This window comes from Ceratotherium simum, chromosome 10 (genome assembly GCF_057802395.1).
Source record: "Ceratotherium simum simum isolate JZ-2026a chromosome 10, ASM5780239v1, whole genome shotgun sequence".
In the NCBI taxonomy this organism is placed as follows: Eukaryota; Metazoa; Chordata; class Mammalia; order Perissodactyla; family Rhinocerotidae; genus Ceratotherium; species Ceratotherium simum.
In genome coordinates this window covers 53,205,545-53,231,132 of record NC_141909.1, presented here as the reverse complement: position 1 = coordinate 53,231,132, position 25,588 = coordinate 53,205,545, and the positions used below count along the sequence as shown (strand labels likewise).

Sequence of the window (25,588 nt, the reverse complement as noted above, 5' to 3'; positions counted from 1 at the left end):
TTGGGTGCTTATGATGTGTCAGTGTAGGTTCATCAACCGTAACCAATGTACCACTCTTGACAGGGATATTGATAGTGGTGGAGGGTATGCATGTGTGGGGACAGGGGGTATATAGGAATTCTCTGTACCTTCCTTTCCATTTCTATGAACCTAAAAATGCTCTAAAAAAATCCCTGCTTTACAGACAAGAAAATGGAGACACAGAAATTAAATAATTTGCTGAGTCTTACCAAGGTCCACTAGGTACAAAATAGGGATTGGCAAGGAGTCAGTCTGGCACTAGAACTTTTGTCTTGAACCAACACACTTTTCTTTTTCTGAATCCTGCTTCTTTTACCTAACAATGTATCTTGCAGATCAATCCATACAAGTACATATAGAGCTCCTTTTAATTTAACCAGTCTTATATTGATAGCAAAGTTGTTCCAATCTCTGACTTAATGTTACATTAGTCTTACATATGTCACTTCCCACATGTGTGAGTACCTATATGATAAATTTCTGGAAGTAAAATTGCCAGGTTAACAAATATGTGCTTTTAAATTTTGATATTTTGAAAAATTGCGCTCTACAGAAGTTGTATCAATTTATACTGTTCTACAAACGTACACATTGGAGACAACATGGTAAAGTAGGTGTGGCCACAAGAGGAGACGAGAACAAGGCATGGAAGGAGGAAGTTTATTATATTCACAGGTGTCAGAGAGGTCACGGCACACCACAAGGGAAGCACTAGGTTGAGCCAGGAGACAGAAGCAAGGGGAAAGTCTAGGCTGAAACCTTTATTGGAGTTTCAATGCGAAAGGCAAGCCAGGGCAGAGTGAACATTTTAGGATTGGCTAGTTTGAATAATTCCAGTAGGCAGGCGTTGGGCCATAGGAGTGGTCTCTAGTTCCCTTGGTGTCTGGCCCTGGGACAATTTAGAGCAGAGGAAATACTGGCTTGTGTGTGAGTTAGATGAGGAGGTGATTGGGGCCTTAGACTTGGGATTAGTTGGTTTGAATGTGAAAGATGTGCTCCAGGGCAAGTCCTTTGCTATGTCTAAAAAAGAGACATATTTCTATGTCCTGGGAGGGGCAATCTCTCTCTGGCTAGCAAGCTTTTTAAGATGTCAAAACATCATAAAATACAGAAAAAAAATTAATGCATATACTTTAATTAGCAGTGTATAAGACTGCCTATTTTCCCACATCTTCACCAACATTATATATTATTTGATCTTTGGTAATCTGGTGAAAACGGACATCAGGTGTAGTTTTATCTGTATTTTATTGTTTGCTTATTTTTCTTCTGATTGTTTTTCTTATTCACTAAACAAATATTAAGTGCTTACAATGTGTCATGTACTTATGATGTGTGAACAAAATAGACAAAGCCCTTACCCTCAGGGAGCTTACATTTCAAGAAATGTGTAGGACCCATAAGGAGAAAACTACAAAACTTTAAAGCGACATAAAAGAACTGAGTAAATGAAAAGACAATGTTGATAGATGAGAAGAATCAATGTTAGGAAGATGGCAATTATTACCAACTTGGTAGGTGTGGTACGAAATCACAAAGTTTTTTGGGGGGGAAAGCAGAGGTGGCAACTTGACAAAATGTTACTTGAAATAATGAATAAATATGAACATTTTGAAACAAAGATATGAGGATCTCTGCGGTACTAGTACAACAACAGACAACCAGAAACAAACTCTAGTTTATATATGATGTGCTTATCTGTGAGCAAGTACCATACTATTTTAATTATTATAGTTTTTCAATACTTAAAAATCTGGTACGGTTGTTTCCCCCAGTAGTTTTCAGAATTTATAAAAACTGCATTAAAAATCAACTACTTTTGGCTGTTTGGATCATGCTTCTTTGACTACAATTTCACCCAGCGAGTGGACATGAAGGAGCCAGGTGTCATAAGGGTTACTCACATACACCCAGTGTTAACATGCTTAGGGGAAAAAAACTCCACAGTGGTCATGGGGGAGGAGTCAGAGATTATTGAGACTTTTTTTTTTTTACTTATTTCTCTATTTTTTGGGCTTTTAATTTATAATAAAAATATATTACTTTTATAAACTCATACCTACACATATATAAAAATATATACAAAATAATATAATAGAAAGGCAATGGCAGAAGTGATATCAAATATTGAAATTCAGAAAAAATCCAGTTAAGTTAAAGCTGGTATGTTCTCTACTTAATCTTTCAAAGAGGAAAGTAATATATTTCACGATTTGATATACTAAAATTTTTGTGTTTGACAAGAGTCTTTTCTGAGCAATCCTTAAAACCACTTTCACTTCAAGATTTACCTTCAAACTTCTGAGAATACTATCTTATTACAAAGGTAAAGGGGATACTTTAAAGAATGCATCAGAGAAACACTTGACATAATGAGGTGTGGTTTTAAAAATGTCAATTACATATTTTGTACAAGCTAAATGTGGGTAAAACACAACAGCATTCCATTTATAGTCTTATTGTCTTTTCCAATTGAGGAGAATTAAGCACCAAAATGCACTGCTTAGCTAGAGGACAGACTATCAAGAATCTAAAATACTTTTTATAATGCTATACATTCATGAAATACCCAAATAAGTAGACTGAACAAATATAAAGACAAATCTCCAAATACTATCTCACCAATACTAAGTTGACTCTGATCAGTATTAGAAGAAAAAAACCCCAATATTTACTTCCATAAAGTTTTTAATAAGCTACCATTTTCTTACATGCACAGTAGTAACCTTAAAAAGACAAATATTTACTACCAAATGTTAAATACTGTACGATTCATAAAAAATATTTTAAGAATTTGAAGTAATAATGGGAAGATACCTACTTCAAATTGATTCAAGAAAATTCCCCTTTTTAATAAATTTAACCAGAAAATGGGAAATTTCCAATTTGTCTAAGGGAATACTAACAATTTTTACTGAAGCCAAAGACCTTACTATTTTTGTTCAAGCATTCATCTACATAGCTTTAAATAAACCTTAAAAATTATTTTCTTGTACATACAAGGCTGCTAACCAGAGTGCATGACTGGGGGAAAAAGGACTATGCTAGAATGAGAAGTCATGAAGACGAGGGATATGTCTTATTCATCTTTATATCCCCCGTTAGTAGCATAATGCCTAACTCAACGTAATAGTGCTTAAGAAATGCTTGTCGCTGGGCTGGCCTGGGGCACAGCGGTTAAGTGTGTGTGCTCTGGTGCGGTGGCCCAGGTTTCGGATCCCGGACGTGCACCAACGCACCGCTTGGCAAGCCATGCTGTGGCGGCGTCCCATATAAAGTGGAGGAAGATGGGCACAGATGTTAGCCCAGGGCCAGTCTTCCTCAGCAAAAAGAGGAGGACTGGCAATGGTTGTTAGCTCAGGGCTAATCTTCCTCACATACACACACAAACAAAACAAAAAAAAAAAAAAAGAAAAGAAAGAAAGAAATGGTTGTTGCTTTGAACTGAACTGGGCAAATACACATTTCTCCGTCTGGTCCAATTTTCACTCCATGTTAAGCACTACGTTTGAAGTACCTGAGCTGCAGTCCTGGTTCTTGGCCCTAGACCTTAAATTGTGTAAGGTAAGCCAATACACATACACTTTCTACATCAGCCTTCTGACAGGATCCTCACAACTGAATCATCACTATGTGAATCTTCTTTTATCTGGTCTGATTCTTATTTCTTGGATAACAGTTAATATCAGTGTGAAAAAGTATTGCATTTTCAGTGCAGGGTAAGTATGTTTATATGAATAAGAATGGAATAAAGGCCTTGCTTTTCCATATTTTAAATAACAGATACATAGCATCTTATATTATGACATAATTAGCAATTTTTAGACACTGAACACAACACACTGTATTACAATGCAATGTGGTAAGGCTTCCATTTTAGGAACAAAAATAAATTTCACATGAAAAAAGATTTATTTTAAATTCACATAAAATACATTTAGAATAAATCTAAATTTTTAGCATCCAAGTACTTAGAAACAACCACGGAGGAGCTTTAGGTTGGATAGTCTCCGTTCTGCCCAAAAAGCACGTACAAAAAGCTCTTTTACAATTATTGATCATCACCTCGTTGCCTTAAATTTCTAGATTTTCCATTTTCAATTCTTCTCTTTTTGAAGACTGGGGCCACTCCATCTGCCACGACTCCAAGAGAAGTGACTGTTTTTTCTTTAAATACCACTTTGGGTTCCCCACCAACATCAGCTTCTGAAGTTGATACATATTCATTTTCAGTGCTTGGAAGTTCCAAATCTACCTCCTCACTGGAACAGAAGGTAAAAATAAAACCATTATTTGACAGAGTAATACAAACTGTCACATGACCTGTGAGCCCACCAAAGCCCCAAGATCTAATGAGAACAGTGAGAAATTAGAAGTTGGTCATTTTGGAGTAGGAAACTATTTTAAAATACTGATTTTATAGTATTATTTAAGATACCAAGTACTCATTTAGGTGGACACATGTCAGGAAAAGTCCCATCTATTATTTTATTCCTGTTGCACAAAAGGTATATCATCTAAGGAAATACTTGTGCTTATATATGATTAGCAGTACAAGTTACACAGGTGGATAAACGAGAGGTATTTATGGAAACTAATTTTGCCAGGGACTGACAAGGACTCTGAGGGCTTACACAGCACAAGATGAAAACCATGGAATCTCAACATCCTAGTGTAGGAGACTCCTTGCGGCTGTTTGCCTAGCACTTCTTTTTTAGGAACTAGCCCTTCAACCATCCACGTGGTTAGTATAAATAATCAGTTGACTAGTCCAGAGATTAGTATCTGATTAATATGAGCCTATGCTAGTACCCTACTCTCTTAACAGTCAACTGGTCCATGAAAGAGCAAGTAAGTCACATCACACCCATCAGTCCCACCCATGAGCTTCTTTGAACATGAACCAGACAGATCATTATGTTTGACTCTCTAGTAGCTAAGAGTATAAAACCTGTTGGGAACCACATATCCTCCCATTTAGAGAAAGGAGTTCTGCAGAGAGAGAGAATAAAGCTGGCATGCAGAGAAAAACAGGGGTGTGAGATGGAGAGTCCTGCCAACGTTTCAAGCTTGCTTCCAGTACTTCCTGAGGCCCAGCCCAATTCCTGCCCCTCCCACAGCTTGGTAGGTAGACCCTTCCTGGGAAGCTCTGCACTAATAACCTCTTTTTTACTTAAGGTAACTCAAGTCTCTATCATTTGAAACCAAAAGATTACCTGGTCAGCATGAAAGAAGAGTGATGAAAGGAGAGAAAAGGGAATAAAAAGTAAAGGAATGGTTTAAATGTTAGAAGTCCCGGCTATCAAGAGTTAAGAAACCCCATCTAAGAAGAGTGAAGAGTGGTACAGAGCTATACTCCTCAATCTCAGAACACCGGTAATATAGTCATTCAGTTTGCTTCCAGGAAATAAAGAGAGAAAAACCCTTCTTAGAGGCCAGGAGAAGTTTGGAAGACTATAGTAAATCTAGAGTAGTAGGACTTATAATAATAATAGCTATACTGAATGCCTACTATGTGTCAGATCATTCACTAAGCACTTGGAGTAGAAATAATCTAATTTTACTTTGGCTCTTCTAGTGTCTTTTTTAGCACTAGAACTCCTTTTTTTCCCTTTTGGGAACCACCTCTTTTCCCTTCTTGTCCATAAGTTTGGAGTTCAGTTCATGTCCACTCAGAATTCACAGTGGTTAGCTCAGGAATGGGAACGAGGGATGAAAACTAAGCCAGACCAGTTTTGGAACTGGTAAAGGAGCACCCTCTTTTTGCTGAGATCTCTAACTGTAAGTATGATATAAGCCTAAAGCTTTGCTACCAGGTCAGAAAAGCCTGCTTGAGAAAGGGGGTCAAGTCAGAGGAAAGCAGAGACAAAAGTCAGAGACAGACACAGTGTCCCGATGATTTTATTCAAACCCAAGTCTAGCCAGGCTTGAAGCCACTGCACCCCTAGACACACCAGAATTTCTGTCATTTGCAAATGAAAAGAGCACTGGAATGGATTACATATACTTCTCACAACAAAACCAGCAAGGCAACAATAGTGATTTCCCATCAACTATGATTCTTTGATAACTGCCATTTAGAGATAATGTGATTTTTATATGTCTGCTAAGACTTAAAATTTAATTTATGCTATTTGGTTCAATTATCTTAAAAGTACATGATAACAAACTTGCTTCCCTCTCACACAGACTATGTAGAAAGACCGTGATGATAGTATTGAGAGATCTTTTATGCTCCATCCTATATATACCTGGATAAAAACACAGGTTTAAAAAAGCAGATCTCTAGGCACTGTAATAATTTTTTTAAGTGTAAGAATAGTTAGGAAATTTGATAGCATTGCAAAAAACAAAATAAATGAGAATATAAGTAAAAAGATAAAATTTCAAACCAGTAATGGCTAGTTTTAAACTAAAAAAAAAAAAAAAACTATTCTGTGTAATATAAAACTTGAGGAAGCAGCTTAGTAGATCATGATGTTATATAACATTTCCTGAAAATCTAGTAAGGGGATGCAGGAAATAGGGATTCTCAGTGGAAGACGTCTTAAATCTGATTTGTTTTGAAAACAGATGCCTTCCAAAACATTTCTTTACTATATTAAAAATACGTTAAATGCCATTTTTGTTTGCTTTTTCTACTTCCCTGTTTTCCCTTAGATTGCCAACAGTGGTGCTTTCTAAGAAGGCTAGTATTCCCTGAAGTTGATGAGGTATTAATTCTTGGCTTTTTATTCTTTTTCTACAGGAAAGGAAACTGAAGCTTAGAGAGAGGTTAATAACTTGGTCAACCAAACTGTTATGTAAGTAGTAGAGTGTGAATTAAAACCCAGGCCTGCCCGACCTAAAACCTATAATCTCTCCCCTAGACCACTTCCAGGTGAAACTAAGAAATTCCACTAACCAAGCAGAAGATTTGAGTAATGAAGAATAGCAGGGTTTGGTCACTCAACAAATGAATTTATGTCTAAGAAAATTTGATGTTCAACTCATTTATTTCACTGAATCTTGGTGCTTTGTGTTATATTTTGATAAAGTGATCAAGCCATAGTATTACTTCTTAAGTGGGACTATGGGAGAGATAAAACAGAGAAGGGTTCCATTTCTGAAATCATAATCCCAGGAAGTTCCTAAGAGTTTAACAGAAGTGGCAGCGAAGTAGGACATATCCCTGAGACATAGTCAGAGGAAAAGAAGTTTGTATTTGAAGGAAAAGGCCAAGGGCCTGTAGGTAAACTATATTACAGAGAAACTGCCTTCTTTTCAAATAACTTTGGAAAAGTTACAAAAAATAATTATGTAAAGCACTTCCACAAAAACCATAATCATTTCCAAATTCAAAATGCAAAAATTGTAAAGGTTATAATATCTGAGCACAATGTAATAAAGGCAGGAAAAAAACCCCCAAAACTCCCACTCACGTGAAGATTTAAAACGAAATACTTTCTGGAAAACGAAGTCAAAAAGTAAGCAAAACACAATATTAAACTGTTCCCAAAACAATGAAATCGAAGAATCTTCATTCAAAGTTTATGTGATATATGGGCAGAACTATATTCAGAGACAAAATAGCTTTATCTATTTTCATTAAGAAACAAGAATGGACCCCTTCCTCACCTCTTGTCAATAGTCATAAGTGCATCTGAAGAAAGAAGAAAAAGAAAGACACAAAAAAATTTAGGGGAAGAAAACTAAAAAATAAAAGTAGAAATGAATAAACAGAAAATCCATTAATAAGTGAAAACGTAATAAAATAGAGAATTAAAAACAAGAGCTAATTCATTAAGGAAAGACAAATTTAAAAAATCCTTTAGTGGAGACCCCAGCTTCCATCCCCATAAAATGATCAACAATTAGACAGCTATCCATGAACAAAAAACAGCTCTGGGAGAGCTCTGGAATCACTTAAGACATTTTAGCAACACAGTAGAACAAAACACCCTGAAAATAACTGCAAAAGGAGAAGGAAGACAACTTCATTTTTGCTTGCACCATTCCATCCCCCAAGCTGACACTGCTCAGAGCAAAGAGGAAACTTGCTAGCTAGAAACAGTTCCCCTCACCAGGAAAAGAGGAGTGGAGTGAGTGACCAGTGTATCCAGGCTTCTGGGGCACTGCATCCACTTCAGTTTCACCCCATCCAGACTGGTGAAGCCGAGACGTATAAGGCGGCTGGGAACAAGGAAGAAAAGCAGGGACTACTAAGAGCATCCATTTGGCCAGAGCGACTGCAGTTCAGTGACCTGCTCTACAGAAAAACCAAGCAGCTTTTGCCACTGAAGAAGTAACCAACAGATTGCATAGTTGCTGCAGACCCCCTGCAGATTTGACCAGGTATTTCAACCCACAGGTATTAACTTTTACTGAAGCCAGCTGCTTGAGCCCCTCCACCCCCCACAAGAGCCTCGAAACCACACTAACAACCAGCTCAGGTCTCTGTGTGAGTGCAAGATGCCAGACTAGCCACCCGTGGTCGACCCCTACTGCCAGTTGCACGCTTGGGGCCGTCCAGATGCCTGTCACCAGCCTGTACGGCAGTCTGCATGCCCAGGGGAGATAATACAACATAGGAGATCATGCCAACAGCCAAGACCCCTGCAGCTGTTTATGGCCCTGGATTAGGACCTATCTTCTGTCACTGGCCTACAAGACCACACTTATCTGTAGCTAGCTCCTCCAGCTGCACCCCTGTATGCCTCCAGCCTAACCCCTGACACTAGGCTCCACTGCAGGGCACACCCCCAGAAAGAGATTGTGTAGCCACGGGAGAGCATGCTGATAGCCAGGGTCCCTGAGGCTGCCATTGAACTGTAGTTGGCCCTAGACCTTGCTGCCTACCTGGCTCCCACCACTATGTGTGTCTGAAACCAGCCCCTGCCACTACATAAACACTCGTAGCAGGCCCCCACAGCTGAGTATATGCACACCACTAGACCCAGCCACCACCACTGCCTGCCCTGGCTCCTAGCTGCTGGAAGTGGAAGCACCACTGGGGACCCCAACAGCCCTTGCAGCCACCACGGAATATCCACAGTGCTCACCAAGGACCGCACAACTGTTGGATCCTAGTAGCCTGAGCCAAAGAGGTAACACACCCCTCTGGACCCAATGCTGCCACACGCCCCTGCATTTGGTGCCCTGTACCACTAGACCTGGAGTCACAGCATGCTCGAACGTGCCCCCACTTGCAGGGGAAAGTCTTCTCTTACTGAAGTCAGTCCATAAAGTTTGCAAAAGGTGATTTGTTTTTCAAACGTGTAGACACCTACTGAAGGGTACAAGCACCACTAAGAATCAGGGAAAAATGTTTCCCCCAAAGGAATACAGTAAATCTCCAGTAACTGGCCCAAAGAAATGGAGATCCAGGAATTCCCTGACAAAGAATTCAAAATAATTTTTCTACAGATGCTCAGAGAGCTATAAGAGAACAAAGAGAAACAATTCAATTTAACAGTATCAAGAAAACAACAGAAGAATAAAATGCGAAGTTCAACAAAGAGATAGAAAACATAAAAAAGAACCAAACAGAAATTTTGGAGCTGAAGAATACAATGACTAAACTGAAGAATTCCATAGAGAGAAATCTTCAACACCAGACTAGACCAAGCAGAAGAATCAGTGAGCTCACAGATTCATTTGAAATTATCCAATTAGAGGAGAAAAAAGAATGAAAGAGATGAAGAAAGCCTATGAGACTTCTGAGACACAATCAAGAAAAATAACGTCACTGGAGTCTCAGAAGGAGACGACAAGGAGAAAGGAGTAGAAAGCTTATTTAAAGAAATAATGGCTGAAAACTTTCCAAGGGGAAAGATTTGTACATCCAAGTTAAAGCTAATAGGTTGCCTCAAAATTTCAATCCATAAAGATCTTCTGTGAGACATTTTAATAAAACCCTCTAAAATCAAAGACAATGAGAGAATTTTAAAAGCAGCAAGAGAAAAAATTTTCTCTCATACAAAGGAATTCCACAGCCAGCAGTCTAGTGGTTAAGATTTGGCACTCTCACTGCTGGGGCCAGGGTTCATTCTCCAGTCAGGGAACCACCCCACCCGTCTGTTGTTTGTCAAACTCTGGCCACTGTGTGTTGCTGTGATGCTGAAAGGTATGCCACTGTTATTTCAAATACCAGCTAGGTCATTTGGGGTGGACAGGTTTCAGTGGAGCTTCCAGACTAAGACAGAATAGGGAAGAAGGACGTGGCCACCTACTTCTGAAAAAAAAACTGGCCTATGAATAGCAGCAGAGCATTGTCTGACAGAGCGCCAAAAGATGAGAGAATGGTGCAAGAAGACCAGGCAGGGTTTCATTCTGCTACACACAAGGTTGCTAGAGGTCGAAATCAACTCAACAGCATTAACATAACATCAGTGGATATCTAAGCAGAGACTTTGTAAGCCAGAAGAGAATGGGATGATATATTCAAAGTCTGAAAGAAATAAACTGCTAACCAAGAATACACAGCTAAGGGGCTGGCCCAGTGGTGTAGTGGTTAAGTTCGCCTGCTCTGCTTCAGCAGCCTGGGGTTTGCAGATTTGGCTCCTGGGCACAGACCTACACACCACTCATCAAGCCATGCTGTGGCGGCATCCCATATACAAAAAATAGAGGAAAACTGGCACAGATATTAGCTCAGGGACAATCTTGCTTACCAAAAAAAAAAAAAAAAAAAAGAATCTATAGCTCAATTGTCCTTCAGAAATGAAGGCTAGATAAAAACTTCCTCTAATAAAAAAAAAGCTCAGGGTATTCATCACTACTAAAACTGCCTTACAAGAAATGCTGAAAGGAGTTACTCTTCAAGCTGAAACAAAAGATTGCTAACTACTAACATGAAAATATATGAAAACATACAGTGGTAAAGGCAAGCATATAGTCAGATTCAGAATACTCTAATATTATTATATGGTGGTATGTTAACTGATTAATTCTAGTATAAAGGTTAAAGAACAAATGTATTAAAAATAGCTATAGCTAAAACAATTTGTTAATGGATACACAATATATAAAGATGTAAATTATAACATCAAAAACATAAAAGGGGAGACAAGGAAAAAGCATACTTTTTGTATGTGATCCAGTGTAAAGTAGACTGTTAATAAGATCTTTTATATAAGCATTATGGTAACCACAAAGCAAAAACCTAAAACAGATTCACAAAAGATGAAGAAAAGAGAAAGCATACTACAATGCAAAATCATCAATTCACAAAGGAAAGCAGCAAGAAAGGAAAAAGAGAACTTTTGTATAAAATAGCCAAAAACCAATAAGATGGCATTAGTAAGTCTTTATGTATATTACTCTAAATGTAAATAGATTGAATTCTCTAATCAAAAGATACAGACTGCTTGGATGGATAAAAACACAAGAACCAACTATATGCTGCCTACAAAAGATTCACTTCAGACTTAAGGACACACACAAAGCTCAAAGTGAAGGGATGGAAAAACATATTCCATGAAAGTGGAAACCAAAAGACAGCAGGGATACCTATACTTAGACAAAACAGACTTTAAGCCAAAAACAGTAACAAGAGACAAAGAAGGTCATTATATAACGATAAGGGGTCAATTCATCAAAAGATATAACAATTGTAAATATATATGCATCCAACATCGGATCACCTAAATAAATTAAGCAAATATCAACAGATCTAAAGGGAGAAAGAGACAACAATACAATAGTAGGAGACTTCAATAAACCACTTCAACAACGGATAGATGATCCAGACAAAAAACTAACAAAGAAATGTCAGACTTGAACCATACTTTAGACCAAATGAATCTAACAAACATATACAGAACATTCCATCCAAGAGCAGCAAAATACACATTCTTCTCAAGCACACATGGAACATTCTCCAGCACAGATCATATGATAGCTGACAAAACAAATCTTAGAAAATTTAAGACTGAAATCATGCCAAATATCTTTTCTGACCAAAATGGTAAGAAACTAGAAATCAGTAATAGGAAGAAAGCTGCAAATTTCACAAATATGTGGAAATTAACACACTGCTGAACCACTAACAGGTCAAAGAAGAAATCAAAGGGAAATCAAAAATATCTTGAAACAAATGAAAATGGAAACACAACATATTAAAACCTATAGGAAGCTGCAAAAGCCGTTCTAAGAGGGAAATTTACAGCAATGAACGCCTACATTAAGGAAAAAAATCTCAACCAACCAACCTAACTTAACACCTCAAGGAAATAGAAAAAGAACAAACTAAGCCCAAAGTTGGCAGAAGGAAGAAAATAACAAAGATTAGAGCAGAAATAAAATAGATACCAGAAGAATAGAAAAGAAGAAAACTAAGAGCTGGTTTATTGAAAGAAAAATAAAATTGATGAACCTTTAGCTAGACTAAGAAAAAAAGACTCAAAGTCAGAAATGAAAGAGGAGACATTACACATGTTATCACAGAAATACAAAGGATCATAAGAGACGACTATGAACAACTATACGCCAACAAACTGGATAACCTAGAAGAAATGGATATATTCCTACAAACATACAACCTATCAAGACTGAATCATGATGAAACAGAAAATGTGAACAGACCAATGACAAGTAAGGATGTTGAACCACTAATCAAAAACTTCCCAACACAAAAAAGCCCAGACCAGATGGTTTCACTGGTGAATTCTACCAAACATTTAAAGAACAATTAACACCAATCCCTCTCAAACTGTTCCAAAAAATTGAGAAGGGATCACTTCCAAACTCACTATAGGAGGCCAGCATTTCCCTGATACCAAAGCCAGATAAAGACACTACAAGAGAAAAAAAAACTACAAGCCAATATCGTTGATGAATACAGATACAAAAATTCTCAACAAAATATCAGCAAACTGAATTCAATAGCACAGTAAAAAAATCATACACCATTACCAAGTGGATTTATGCTCGGGATGCAAGGATGGTTCAATATTTGCAATCAATTGTGACACACCACATTAATAGAATGAAAGATAAAAATTATATGATCATTTCAACAGATGCAGAAAAAGCATTAGACAAAATATAACATCCTCGCATGATAAAAACACTCAACAAATTGGGTATAGAAGGAGCATATCTCAACATCACAAAGGCCACACATGACGAACCCACAGCCAACATCATACTCAGTGGTGAAAGACTGAAAGCTTTTCCTCCAAGATCAGGAACAAGACAAGGGTGCCCACTCTCACCTCTCCTATTCAACACAGTACCGGAAGTCCTAGCCACAGCAATCAGGCAAGGGGGGAAAAAAACGCATTCAAATTGGAAAGGAAGAAGTAAAACTGTCTGTGTTTGCAGATATGACCTTATATAGAAAATCCCAAAGACTCCACCAAAAAAGTTAGAACTAATCAATGAATTTAGTAGAGTTGCACAACACAAAATCAACACAAGGAAATCAGTTGCGTTTGTTTAAACTAACAACAGAATATCTGAAAAAGAAAGAAAGAAAATAATCCCATTCACAATAGCATCACAAACAATAAAATACTTAGTGGTAAATTTAACTAAGGCCGTGAAAGTTCTGTACACTGAAAACTACAAGACACTGATGAAAGAAACTGAAGAAGACACAAACAAATGGAAAGATATCCTGTGTTCGTGGATCAGGTGAAGTAATATTGTAAAAATGTCCATACTACTCAAAGCCATCTGTAGATCTGATGCTATCCCAATCAAAATTCCAATGGCATTTTTCATAGAAATAGAAAAAACAATCCTATAATTTGCATGGAGCTACAAAAGACCCCAAATAGCCAAAGCAATCCTGAGAAAGAAGAACAAAGCTGGAGGCATCACACTGCCTGATTTCAAACTAGCCTACAAAACTATAGTAATCAAAACAGTATGAAACTGGCACAAAAAGAGACACGCAGGCCAATGGGACAAATCAAGATCCCAGAAATAAACCCTCACATACAGGGTCAACTAAAATTTGACAAGGAAGCCAAGAATATTCAATAGGGAATGTATAATCTCTTCAATAACTGCTGTTGGGAAAAGTGGATAAGCACACGCAGAAGAATAAAATTGGACCCCTATTTTACACCACCCACAAAAATTAACTCAAAATTGATTCAAGACTTAAATGTAAGAAGTAAAACCATAAAACTCCTAGAAGAAAACATAGGGAAAAACTTCCCTGACATTGGTTTTGGCAATGATATTTTGGATATGACACAAAAAGCATGGTCGACAAAAGTAAAAATCAACAAGTGGGACTACATCAAACTAAAAAGCTTCTGGACAGCAAAAGAAATAATCAACAAAATGAGAAGGCAACCTATGGAATGGGAGAAAACGTGTGCAAATCATATATCTGATAAGGGGCTAATATCCAAAATACATCAAGATCTCATACAACTCAATAGTAAAACCCCAAAAAATCGGATTAAAAAAACAGGCAGAGGGGCCGGCCCAGTAGCATGCTCCGCTTTGGCGGCCTGGGTCTCACAGGTTCGGATCCTGGGCATGGACCTACGCACCACTTATCAAGCCGTGCTGTGGCAGATGTCCCACACAGAAAATAGAGGGAGATGGGCACAGCTGTTAGCTCAGGGCCAATCTTCCTCGGCAAAAAGAGGAGGATTGGCCACAGATGTTAACTCAGGGCTAATGTTCCTCACCAAAAAAAGAAAAAAAAAAAGGGCAGAGGAATTGAATAGACTTTTTTCCACCTAAGACACACAGGTGGCCAACAGGTACGTGAAAAGGTGCTTGACATCACTAATCACCAGGGAAATGCAAATCAAAACTTCGATGAGTTATCACCTCACACCTGTTAGGATGGTCAGTATCAAAAAGACAAGAGATAACAAGCATTGACAAGGATGTGGAGAAAAGGGAACTCTTCAGCACTGTTGGTGGGAATGTAAACTGAGATAGCCACTATAGAAAACAGTACAGAGGTTCCTCAAGTATTAAAAATAGAACTACCATATGATTCTACAATCCCACTTCTGGATATATACCCAAAGGATATGAAAACGGGATCTTGAAGAGGTAACTGCACTCCCAGAATTACTGCAGCATTGTTCACAATAGCCAAGATATGGAACAACGCAACTGTCCATGAACGGATGAATGGATAAAGAAGATGTGGTATATATATACACAATGAATTATTATTTAGCCATGAGAAAGACGGAAAGCTGCCATTTGCAACAACATAGATGGAACTTGAGGGCATTATGCTAACTGAAATAAATTAGAGAAAGACAAATATACCTCTTATATGTGAAACTGAAAAAATCCAAACTCATATAAACAGAGAATAGTGGTGGTTACCAGGGTCTGAGCACTGGAGGAAATGGGTAGATTGGTCAAAAGGTACAAACTTCCAATTAAAAGATTAACAATTTTGGTGATCTAATGTACAGTATGGTGATCATAGTTAACAATACTATATTATATACTTCAAAGTTGCTAACAGACTAGATCTTAAATGTTTTCACCAGACACACAAAAAATGATAATTATGTGACATGATGGAGGTGTTAGCTAAAGCTATGGTGGTAATCACTTTGCAATATATAATTGTTCAAATCAACACATTGTATAACTTAAACTTACACAATATTATGTCAATTATATCTCAATAAAGCTGGAAAAAATTCTTTCTCAAATACTATTACAAAAGAAGGAAAAAATATAAAAATTTAAAAGGAGGAACTAATAACATCTGAAAAATTTAAATAGACAGAAAGCTTAATGTGTTACCATATGTTTGAAATTTTAAACCCTTGATGAAATAAAAGATTTTAGGGGAAAAATATAAATTACTGAAACTGACTAGTACTCAAGAACAAATAGCTGAAGCTACTATCCCACTCCTTACCCCAAGAACAGCAACTGCAGCATGTAACAGTTATTGAGTACTTAGGTGTTCTAGGTACCAAGTGCATACATGATGCCAAATGTGTTAACTTGTCTTTTCTAATTTATTCCTCACAAAAAAATTAGAAATCAGATAGAAACTACTATTATCCCATTATACAGATGAAGAAATTGAGGCTCAGGTAGATTAGGCAACTTGCTCAAAGTCACATAGTAACCAAGAAACTAAAGGCTATCAGAAGTTACCTAGACCCAGGACTGTAGGACCAGAAGATTTTACTAGTGATTTCTTTTAAACTTTCTAATCCTGGAGAAACTATTAACTATTCTAAAACATTAAAAAATGTTAAATGCTACCTAATTCATTTTATTTAGCATTAAGTTGGATACCAAAATCTAATAAAGATATCACACATGTAACAAACAAAAACAAAACTAAACTACAAACCACTATTTCCCAATTTCCTTTCCACATCAAAGCTATGACTATTGAAATTTACCAAAATCTATTTCTCATAATAATCCTTGAAAAATCTAGAAATAAAGCACACTTCCTTAACATAAAAAAGATTATCTATCTTAAGCCAACAGGCAATATAATCCTCAATATAAATTTTAGAGACATTTCCACTGAATTCAGAAACAAAACAAATGCCCACTCTCATCATTAGTATATAACATCGTGTTTGGAAATCTAACTAAAATAAATAGGACATGAAATAAATAGGAAGTGAAATCAACAGAAAAAAAATCACTAAATATTTGCAGACAAGTTTCTACATGGAAAACCCAAGACTCAAAAGAATAAGTTTTATAAATAATAAAATAATTCAGCAACACAACTGGACACATAAGCTTCTTCATACCATAATTACTGGTTAAAGAAAGAACAGGGGCCGGCCCCGTGGCATAGTGGTTAAGTGCGGTGCTCCGCTGCTGGTGGCCCAGGTTCGGATCCTGGGCGTGCACTGACGTACCGCTTGTCAGGCCATGTTGTGGTGGCGTCCCATATAAAGTGGAGGAAGATGGGCACGGATGTTAGCCCAGGGCCAGTCTTCCTCAGCAAAAAGAGGAGGATTGGCATGGATGTTAGCTCAGGGCTGATCTTCCACACACAAAAAGAAAAAAAAAAGAAATAACAGAAAAAATAGATTAAATCCACAATTAAAAAAGAGCAAAATAGGTAAAAATTTATTCATGTACCTAATAAATACTTACTAAGCACCTAATATGTGCCAGGCACTGTTTTTAGTTCTGGAGTTACAGAAGTGAACCAACTAGACTAAGTGGCTACACTCAAGCTAGCTTATACTCAAGAACTGCAAGTGTGGAACTTACAGAGGCAGCTACAAAAGCTGTAGAGAATGATATAAGATGACTTGAGTAAAAAGAGAGACATATAATGCTTTTGGATGAAAATATGAAATACTGAAAACATCCATTTTTGTCCAATTCAACAAGTAAAATATAATTTCAATCATTTTGATTAAAATTATACTATACTTGTTGAACACTTGTAAAATGACTTAATTTACCTGGGGAAAAAAATGGGAAGGAACTGCTTAAGAAAATTTTGAAAAAGAAAAATAATACAGGGATACACCACTAGATATCACAGCATACCATATAAAATTATATAATTAAATCATAATAGTTAAATCTTTATTGTACTGTCACAAGAACAAATAGACTAATGGAACAGAATAGGTAGCCAGAAACAAACGGGTAAATTTGAGAATTAAACACAAGATAAAAAAAAAAGTGTCACTTAAAAATGGGGGAAAGAATGATACATAAAAATGGGGAAGAACGGTAATGGTAAAATGGATTAGCCAGGTAGGATAAAAAATTAATTTAGAATCTCATCTCATACGATGCATCAAAATAATTAAGGATGGATTAAACAATTACATGATAATGAAGTAAGATCACACAAACCAGAAGGAAATACGAATATATATTTGACTTTTGGATGGAAAAGGATAATATCAATAAAACAGATCACAAAGAAAAAGAAGAGATCTGACTAGTTAAACATCACAAAACTCTGCACATCTAAAACCATTATAAGCACAACTGAAAGTCAAACTACAAATGTGGAAAATCCACCACCACCACTATTAATAAATGCTTAGTATCTGAACTACATAAGGAGCTTATACAAACAGGAAAAGATTAACACCTCAATAGAAAAATCTGCAAAGACTATAAACAGACAATTCACAGAAGAGTAAATACAAAACACTGATAAATATATGAAAAAATTTCAACCTCACGAGTAAATCAAAGAAAAGAAATTAAAATGAGATATTCTTTGCGAAACTAGAAAATATTTAAAAGCTCAGGAACAATTAATGCTGAGAGGGTTCAATGGGATAGGAACTTTCCAAAACTGATGATGGAGTATAAATTGGTAGGCTCTTTCTGGAAAGTAATTAGACACTGTGTATCAAGATTTTCAAAATGTTCATAACCTTTAAACAGGTATTCCATTTCCAGAAATAGTCAGAAATGTGCACAGGGTAATATGGCCATATAATAATTAGAGTTATAAAAACAAAAAGTGTAGAAATAACATAACTGTCCAACAGAAAGAGAAAAGGTGAGTAAAACTGAGGCACATCTAAATGATTAAATATTATATAGCAATTAAAAATAACATTTATAACATTAAAAAATAGAAAATATTAATATAATGCTAAATAGGGAAAAAATGAGGAAAATATTTCAAAATGTTAGTATCATTTCTGGGTAGCTGAATGAGTATAATAATATATACTGGTTACTTTTAGGGGGAAACCCCTTAAGAAATTAGGCTAATCTACTTAGGAAGTCAGACATAATCCATCATATAATAATTTCATATATTTAGTGTGTGTGTGTGTGTGTGTGTGTGAGATCAGCCCTGAGCTAACATCCATGCCAATCCTCCTCTTTTTGCTGAGGAAGACTGGCCCTGAGCTAACATCCGTGCCCATCTTCCTCCACTTTATATGGGACGCCGCCACAGCATGGCCTGACAAGCGGTGTGTCAGTGCACGTCCAGGATCCGAACCCGGGCTGCCAGCAGTGGAGCTCGTACACTTAACCACTACGCCACGGGGCCAGCCCCAGCCATCATACATTAAAGTGGCTGACTAGGTTAAAATTTAACAAGGATGGCTTTACACTATACTTATCACAAGGAAAAATCAAAAAATCTCAACTTTGAAGTACAGGAGATGTTGGTATACTAGGACCATCTTCCTATTTTAAGTCACTTAAATCACTTAGGGGCTGAAGTAAGGCAACCTATTATTTCTGCAACTTCAATATACACATACAGTCAATATGCTTATCATGGTGCCTGGCACTATGTAGCATTAAATACACATTTCCTAGTATTTCATTAAGTAACATAAACACTACCTGAACTACCACATTAATATTGAATATGCAAATATTTCTCTGATAGAATAATGATGGTGAGTGTGAGAATGCTCATGTGTACATAGTGTGAGTCAGTGTGTGAATGTGTGTTCAACAGAAATGTCACGTTTTGGTAGGAATTAAAACAATCATTAGCTTACTTTTAAAAATAACCATTAGCTTATATTTTAAAATATTTAATTAGAAAAAATAAAAGCACTCTAGAAATAAAAGAAATGAGCTACACTTTTAATGAGGTCCTTATCCTTGAAATCAGTTACTGTAATTTATGGAAGTATTGGGATGTAAAGTATTTCTAATGACAGTGGGCTTAAGTTTCTCAAGGTACTTACTGAGACTCAACTTCTTGTTTAATTTCTTGCCATTCTCCATATGGATTCGATTTTTTATGAGCTTTGGATTTTTCTGCACTTGGACCTGATGAATTCTGCTCTAGGGCATTTTTTTCTTTCTGTGTTTCTGGTTCAATTCCCTTATCATTGTTTTTATTTTTTTCCTGAAATGTCAAAGTCAAGAAATAATACACTTCAAGCAAAACCATGAGGACAGAAATAAAATTGCTTTAACGTAGTCTTGTTATTGATTTATAAATAATAATACATTAACCCACTTAGTTTAAATTTGCACATAACACAACAAATGTACATAGAAGAACTTGAATGGTTCATCATTAGGTTTTTCATTATGTCTAAAATGTTAACATACCATGGCCAAGGCTGCTTTTCAAAATAACATGATCCTATGAATGTTCTACAATTAAAGACATACACTGGCCTATTTTTCCTCTCTTCTCTTTTCTGCTTTCTCTCCTTACATATCCAACAGTGACTTCCCTTTACATTGTGCCCCTTTTGAATTTAATGCCATGTCATTAGACCATTCTACACCCATTATCTACTTAAAGCACTCTCTCACCCTATTAGTCTTAACTGAAATCTGTCTTCACATTGAAGACACTGTCAGAGCCTCACGGGAATATACAACTTGTAACTATGTGAAATTAGAAAAAGACAAACCCTTGAGGTACAAGCAGCTCCTACAGGAGCCCCGAGCTAGGGCTGGTATTTTATGGCACCCCTTAATCTGGGATAACAAAGCCCTATGACCCAGTTTAGCAAGCAAACTATGCACTAGATTTCAGCTTCTTTGCAAACTACACAACCATGGGTGGCAGTCCCAGGACACCGTTTCATTTGTAATTCTTTGAATGGATATTAACTTATTCCGTCATGCTACTGATATCATAGGACTAGGAGGCAGGGTCTGCTTTCTTTTAGCAATTTTGACTGCTTCCAGGCCATGACTTTTTTTTAATAAAACATTTTTACTGAGGTCATAATTTATGCTTTGATCCTCATGCAACAAATGCTTTCTCCTCTGAGTCTCATACCACCTTCTATACAATTCTCTTCCATTCTTCCTTACATGATCTATTGACCTCTGGCAACTACTCCAAATTCACTGATGATACTGGCAACTCTGGCACCAGGTTCTCTCTATTCAAACTCTTGTTGTCATCCTAGAGTTTAAAAATTCTCTGGCCTCAGTTTTGTGAGCCTCAAAACCAATGACTTTGGCCTTCACTATATTTCAGCCACCTAATATTATATATTTTTCCTCTTATATAGCACCTGGTGCATAAGTAGTATTCAAACATTAAACCCTCACGTCTAGATTTCTTTTAATTTGAACTAGGTTGTCATTCAAAAATGCTCCACTTGTGAAATTTTAAACTCCAAAAGCCCATCCTCTGACCACAGTAAGTTATTCTTTTGGCTTTCCCGCTCCCTTACTTCTACTATACGTCCTGTCCAACCTTATTACTATCTCTAATAACTTTTCCTTGTGTTCTGAGTTTGCTGATCTCATTTAAACTTTACATCCTTCATTACAGAGCCCCAAGTCCACAGGGAAGCACTTTTTAAACATTCTTTTGCTAGCACCCTTAAATATCTTTGTCCCCATGCCTGTCTATTCCATATGACCTAAAAACCTCCAACACAGATCTACACAATCATTGATCTGTAAAGTGTTATTAAAAAAAAACAAAAAACCACACAACCATTACAAACTGACAAGACTTCAAAATTTATGATATCCAATTTCAGCAGAGACTTTAATACTGTTTAGTAAATGTGTCTCCAGGTATTTCTTCTCCTAGTCCCCTTAGTGGTTATAAAAAACAAATATTCAGCTACATAGGGCTGAATAGATAATGGTATATTCATACCATGGAATAATATCTATCTATTATTTTGGTAGATGAAGACTTATTGAAGTCTTTGTGATAGATTAAATTGAAAAACAATAATAAAACCTTATTACAGTATGACTCCATATTTTGTTTAAAATAATGTACGTGTCTGAATAGAAAAAAATTATAGACCAATAAACACCAACGTATTATAGTGCTTTTTTTGAGAAGTGACAGCACTACAGGTAGTTTATCCTTGTTTGTTTATCTGTATTTTGTAATATTTTGTTTGCTTGAAATTAAAAGTATCTGTTCCAGGTTGGATGCTGGGTTACCAAATTTGACTATAAACATTGTGAAATGGCTACTACAACGTTTTGCTGCTGCTCCTCTACAAGCTGAATCCATCCCTCACCCTAAGTTCCACCAAGATTTATGGGATAGGTAGAGAAATTCAAGGCAATGACAAGATCCTAGATATGGCCTGGATGCACCCTCTCTCCAGCATCCTTGATTTTCCTCTACCTCTCAGGCCAGTAATCTCAACCATGGATCAATGCTACGTTTCTTCTTTGCTTTGGCACCTGGGCTCCTGAGTGTTCCTAGAAAGGTGACAAAAGCAGGAGGACTAGCAATACTATGAAAGTGTTTTTTTACTTTCCTGCCATGGCTGGGCACTCAGCCTTGTCAATCCTCTTACTTGGTTCATTTCCTCTCCCACCCCGGCTCAGGGACTATTTCAATTCATTAGTGTTGTCAAGCTCCCCAAGCTCTTCCGCAAGCAATCTTGATTTATTAATGAGTAAATTGAGGCTAAAGGGCATGACTCTTTCAATTTCCTCCCTGATACCAATTCGTCCACAGTCATATCTTCTTATAGAAAATGAAAACTTTACCTTCTTACAGAAAATGAGTTTACTCCTTGTTCAAGACCAACCAATCCGTCTAGGGGGAAATGCCAATACTTTGTTGGTATTCCCTTTCTACCTCCTTTGGAGTCCCTCTCAACGAAACACCACCACCACAAATCTCTCATAATGATTAAGAGTCAATACACAGTCACCATCCTATCACCTAATTTCTACTTTTCATTTCATATTCAAACCACATATACACTGTGAACTACTTTCCATCCCTCTGTAATCTGTGTTCTGCCACCCAAAACTCCAGTGAAACTGCTAGAAGGGTATTAAGGACTTCCTTCCTGTAAAATTCAGTGGACACTTTTCTTTTTCTAGACCTAATTATAATCCTTGATGCTCTCTATTCCTTTGGTTTCTGGGATATTGAATTCTTCTGCTTCTCTGCATACCTTTCTAACCACTCTTTCCTCATTCTACCTTGTGGACTCCTTGTTCTCTGCCTGCCACTTAAATGTTTAATGTTCCCCAAGGTCATTTTCCTAGGTTACCTCACCGATTCTGAGACTGAAATTACTACCAGTATGCTGATGATACTCAAATTAGCATTTCTAGCCTAGGTATTCAGACATGGCATGTTCCGACAGCTCTCTGAATGTTACAGAGGCATCTCAAACTCAGGAGGTCTAAAAATGAACTCACTGTCTTGGTACCAAATAGATATTAATAAATGGTGTAACCATTTATCCAGTTGCCAAAGTATGTGTCTTGGCTTTATTTCAATCTTCTACCAGAAAACTGAAGATGTCTGCAGAGCTTTCTATGAATTGATAAACTTGTGTAAAAAATAAATCAAGAACCTACCTTAAACTTTATTTTTGGCTTTTGTGTTTCTGTAGAGACCTCTTCTTTTTCTGCTTCCTGTTCCCCATCAGAATCACTATGTGAGTCTGATGATTTGGACTCTTCTAGGGTGCCAAGTGACTTTTCATTGACCTTACTAGAAAGCAGATCGCCAGAGTGTGGAATGAAATCATCAGGTTTTTCCCATCTGGATTCTATTTAACACATTTTTAACAGTTACGTTATTTAATTACCAATTCTGTTCGGAAGCCATTCCCAATATAATGCTTCCCATCCCTGACGATATATTATTAAATGACGACATTGCACCTATTTCACACTATCACTTGATCAAGAAGATAATAAATAAGAGTTCTCACAGCTCTTGCTCTCATATCTTTCAGAAATTAATTTCAAACAATCTGGATTCACTAGATGTATTAACTACAGCCCCAAAGGAAAGAGACTCAAGAACTGGACAATACTTTCTAAAGACTCTCACGAATTACCTGAAACCAATTTCAGGAAACATCTGTGATAATCAGCACACATCAGATTTCCTCGAATTTATTTATCACAAATATTTCCTGGGATCCTCACAAAGTGAAATCTACTGTGAAGATCTGAATGAATATAATTCGTCTACTAGGGAAAAAAAAAAAATCTCCATTGAACTCTACTGCCATCCAGTGGTTTATCGGGCTTTTAGTAAAACAATAGCATTTCTAATTATCTTGCAGTTATTCTCTATTTTTAGTTTAATAAAAGAGACAAGGATTCTAACATTTATTGTCCAACTGGGACAGTTTTAAGAGTGAAAGGGGCTCTGTTAATAACTACATTGGTCCAGACATAAACCAAAATTGTTGAGGGCAAATCAGTATGTATAGTCCCTTATTAATATAGGGTACTTTCCAGCACTAATAAAAAACATTATTTCCTTGTCTATATTTCACATAATTAACAAAAGAACTTTCAGAAATAAATAATTTATTAAGCACCTACTATGTATTAGGCACTGTTTTGGGAACTTTATAGACGCCTAACCTTCATGACCCCACAGAGTACATATGATCATCTCTATTTTACTTAAGAGCAACTATAGGCTCAGTGACTTGCCCACAATCACACAGCTGGTAAGGGAAAAAGCTGTGTGTTGAGCTCAGATCTAACTCTAGAGCTCTATCATATTGCTATATTGTATTTTATCTCTATAAAGATTCAGTATCTCAATTTTACTAAGGTAGAACCATTGCATTATATTATTTGTTAGGCTAGGCATCTACTCAGAGGTTAAAAGGGCCTTTTCCTCCTTAAAGATTTAATGCTATGTAGAGGGCTTGGGATAGGAGGGGAAAAAAAAAAACCCTCCCAAAGTTATACCAATATTTTAGCTATTTTGGTAAATTTAATTGCAGTAGAAACCAAGTATAATTACTTGAACACCAGTTTTATGAAATTAAATTAGATAAAATCTTAATTTGAAAAACTTGAATAGTAATTAGGTAACAATAATTATGCATGTTTTATAAATATTATATAACTAAAACATCACTAAATTAGTAAAAGTGAAAATTTGACAATTTTAGCCACTGCTAAAATAGCTTCAGTTTTGTTTTTTAAAAAAGCAAAAGGCAAGTTGAATTAGCTGATTTGTAAGATATCTTCCAAGGTAATCATTATATTTCTAAAATAATCGTGATAAAAATCAGTAATGGTAGAGAAAGTAAAAATAATTCTCTTCTTAAAATTTGTCAGTGCAGTATCGAGAATAACAACGAGCAGCAGAGTATATTATATTCGAAAATCTTTTTGCTTTTCCATTGTATTTGTTTTTAAATTACAAAAAATAATACATGCTTGCTACAGAAATATGTTTATCACTATACTAAAATTCCTGAGGTCAGATAATTCTTCAGCAGGCTAATAAGCAGTTTCAGGTACAATTTTAGACAGTTAAGGTAATCAAAGGTAACGCTTACCTCCTGTTTCTGTATTGTAATAATAGGTATAACCATCTTCACTTAAACCTTCTACCCAAACAGTCTTCACTGCTGTCTAATGGGAGGAAAAAACCAGCATAAACTGAAGATAATGAAGCGCTTATATATTAGATAACTAAGGCAGAGTCAGCCCCCCTATCCTTTTCTCTTGACACCTGGGAGTTAGGGGTGGTGGTACTGATCATGGCCAAGAAGCTTGGTTTGTGTTAATCATGAGCCAACTTTCGGGGAGACAATGTCTCACCTTTGAAGCCAGGAACAATTCTTTGCAGATGGGGATGGGGACAGGGACATGTGATGGCAACTGAATGCAAACCAACTAACATTTGCCCTGCATGGAGTTTTCATGTAGACATTACTTTTTCACCTCCACCCAGCCTTTTGTTAGCAGAAGA

General features: G+C 36.6%; 1 protein-coding gene across 1 annotated transcript in view; it reads right to left on the bottom strand.

Annotated features, from left to right (window-relative positions):
* Positions 1-3,914: 3,914 nt before the first annotated feature.
* WBP4 (WW domain binding protein 4) overlaps positions 3,915-25,588 on the bottom strand; it is a 32,751-nt gene continuing 11,077 nt past the window's right edge. The window contains exons 7-10 of the mRNA XM_004433613.3: positions 25,173-25,248; positions 23,212-23,405; positions 19,626-19,789; positions 3,915-4,283 (exon numbers count right to left, since the gene is read on the bottom strand). Coding sequence (XP_004433670.1) covers positions 4,073-4,283; positions 19,626-19,789; positions 23,212-23,405; positions 25,173-25,248 — 645 coding nt within the window. The 3' untranslated portion in view covers positions 3,915-4,072. The remainder of the gene's footprint in view (positions 4,284-19,625; positions 19,790-23,211; positions 23,406-25,172; positions 25,249-25,588) is intronic.